Here is a 2,309-nt window from a genome sequence, read left to right on the forward strand (position 1 = left end):
GGGGGGAAGGAACAGATGAACTTGTGAAGAAGGTATATATGGTTTGAAGATGATTTTTTCAGTCATATCAGCAGAAGTTGCTAGAATTACACTCATGATGTGATGCCCTTCAGACTACAGTGTCATACTGTTATTTATCTAGCAGATTTTGGAGACCCACATTAGTCACATGATTATTTTTTCCTTTCTATTCATCTTACATTTATGTGCTCAATACCAAGTATGCCATCAAAGGAAGGACACTATCACAAATGTTCAAACCCTTTCTTTTCGTTGAAAACTGCTGATACTCTACGAGTGAGAAAAAGCATTAATGATTTTCTATAACATTCCAAACTAACAGAGTGAGGCATGGTGCCCTTCAGACTACAGTGTCATACTGTTATTTATCTAGCAGATTCATAATTTTGGAGACCCACATTAGTCACATGATTATTTTTTTCTTTCTATTCATTTTACATTTATGTGCTCAATACCAAGTTTGCCATCAAAGGAAGGACACTATCACAAACGTTCAAACCCTTTCTTTTCGTTGAAAACTGCTAATACTCTACGAGTGAGAAAAAGCATTAATGATTTTCGATTACATTCCAAACTAACAGAGTGCGGCGTGGTGCCCTTCAGACTACAGTGTCATAATGTTATTTATCTAGCAGATTCATAATTTTGGAGACCCACATTAGTCACATGATTATTTTTTTCTTTCTATTCATCTTACATTTATGTGCTCAATACCAAGTTTGCCATCAAAGGAAGGACACTATCACAAACGTTCAAACCCTTTCTTTTCGTTGAAAACTGCTGATACTCTACGAGTGAAAAAAAGCATTAATGATTTTCGATTACATTCCAAACTAACAGAGTGCGGCGTGGTTGGAAAAGATTTAATTTCATCGGATCTTTTGGAAGATGTGGAAATGGATTGAATGGACTGATTAGAAGGATTGTAGCTTACTCAACATCTATTGTGAATAAGACCGTTGTGGTTTGTGTTATTCCTCATCCAAATTAAAGTTAGAAACTGATAAGACATCTTATAAAAATTGGCACATTTTGAGAAATAAATGTTAAAGAGTTTATCTTTTTACTTGGGAAGAAGTGACACACCTGTATTTTTACTACTTTCTGGCGGAAAGAAAGGAAGTCCTTCCGACCTTTCCAGCCTCGATATTTTTTCTGAATAGATAAAGCAGCCGAGTTGTAATCACGTGTATTGCGGAATGCCAATTTTGATGCAGCTGAAATCCCCGGAATATCATTCGACAATATAGTGTACTCATCACCATCAATAGCAACTGTAGCTTCTCTTTGTTGCCTCTTCTGGAATGAATGTGCCCGAAATGCAGATTGTATACGTGCAGCAGCCTGAGCTGCACTCCGAACTGCAGCTAAGGTATCCTTAAGAGAATCCCGATCCTCATCCGTATAGGAACTTGTATTTGATATACTATTTACCGTTCTTTCTGCTTCCACAGCAGCAGAACCTTTAGATAGCTGACTTTCTTCCATTGTGAGGGATAAAAGATGACCAGTTAGTGACATTTCTGAAAGATAACCTGCGAGTCCCCTGTGTCCATTGGTAGCAGCAACAGATGCAGGGGTTCTACCAGTTGGGTCCTGTGAATTTGGATCCGTAACTGCTCCAGCTAATGCACCAGATGCTATGAGGGCGGCCACCATTTTTTCCCTGTAACAGATACAAACTTCAAAATAAATGGTACTTTCCATCCCTAATTTCTAAATTTTAAAGCAGCAGATTCGCCGAATAAAGCAGATTTGAATGTTAAAAAAAGGGTTTTGCCCTGTGAACATTTCTGATGTTTCACAGAGCAAAGGAATCAGATCTTAATATTGCGCTGGCATTTATGAAGCTAAAGGGTTATGTATTGACTACATAATTGTTCATTCCATTTACCAAATTTAACATTATTTTTAAGAGGGAAAAATGGATAGGGAGAAAACAATAAAGTATCCTCTCCTATAAGAAACATGCAGGACAAGATTGTAGGATTTCATATCTACCAATTTCTAGAGAGTTGCTCATATATCCATTTTAATTAAGGGTCAACTGTCAAATAGACTTTTGTTTAACGGCAAAAAAAAAAAGACTGGCGGGAATCTCGACTTCATTTTTTAGTTTCTTTTGGCTCATATTTGATAACCATTGTCATTCTATTGGATCTTCATTGGGCATCTCTAACACCTATCAAAAAAAAATCTCTTGGGCAGTAACTGCTTACAAATATATTTCCTTCTCTCCTGTTTCCTTAATTACAGAATTCTAAAGCCAAAATTGCAGAGATGCTGCC

General features: G+C 36.9%; 1 protein-coding gene across 1 annotated transcript in view; it reads right to left on the reverse strand.

Moving 5' to 3' along the window:
• The window catches only part of LOC111398815 (calmodulin-binding transcription activator 4-like), a 3,416-nt gene extending 1,728 nt beyond the window's left edge, over positions 1-1,688 (reverse strand). Inside the window, exon 1 of the mRNA XM_023025923.1 lies at positions 1,108-1,688. Coding sequence (XP_022881691.1) covers positions 1,108-1,680 — 573 coding nt within the window. The 5' untranslated portion in view covers positions 1,681-1,688. The remainder of the gene's footprint in view (positions 1-1,107) is intronic.
• Positions 1,689-2,309: the final 621 nt, after the last annotated feature.

The sequence above is a fragment of the Olea europaea genome, chromosome 8 (genome assembly GCF_002742605.1).
Source record: "Olea europaea var. sylvestris chromosome 8, O_europaea_v1, whole genome shotgun sequence".
Lineage (NCBI taxonomy): Eukaryota > Viridiplantae > Streptophyta > Magnoliopsida > Lamiales > Oleaceae > Olea > Olea europaea.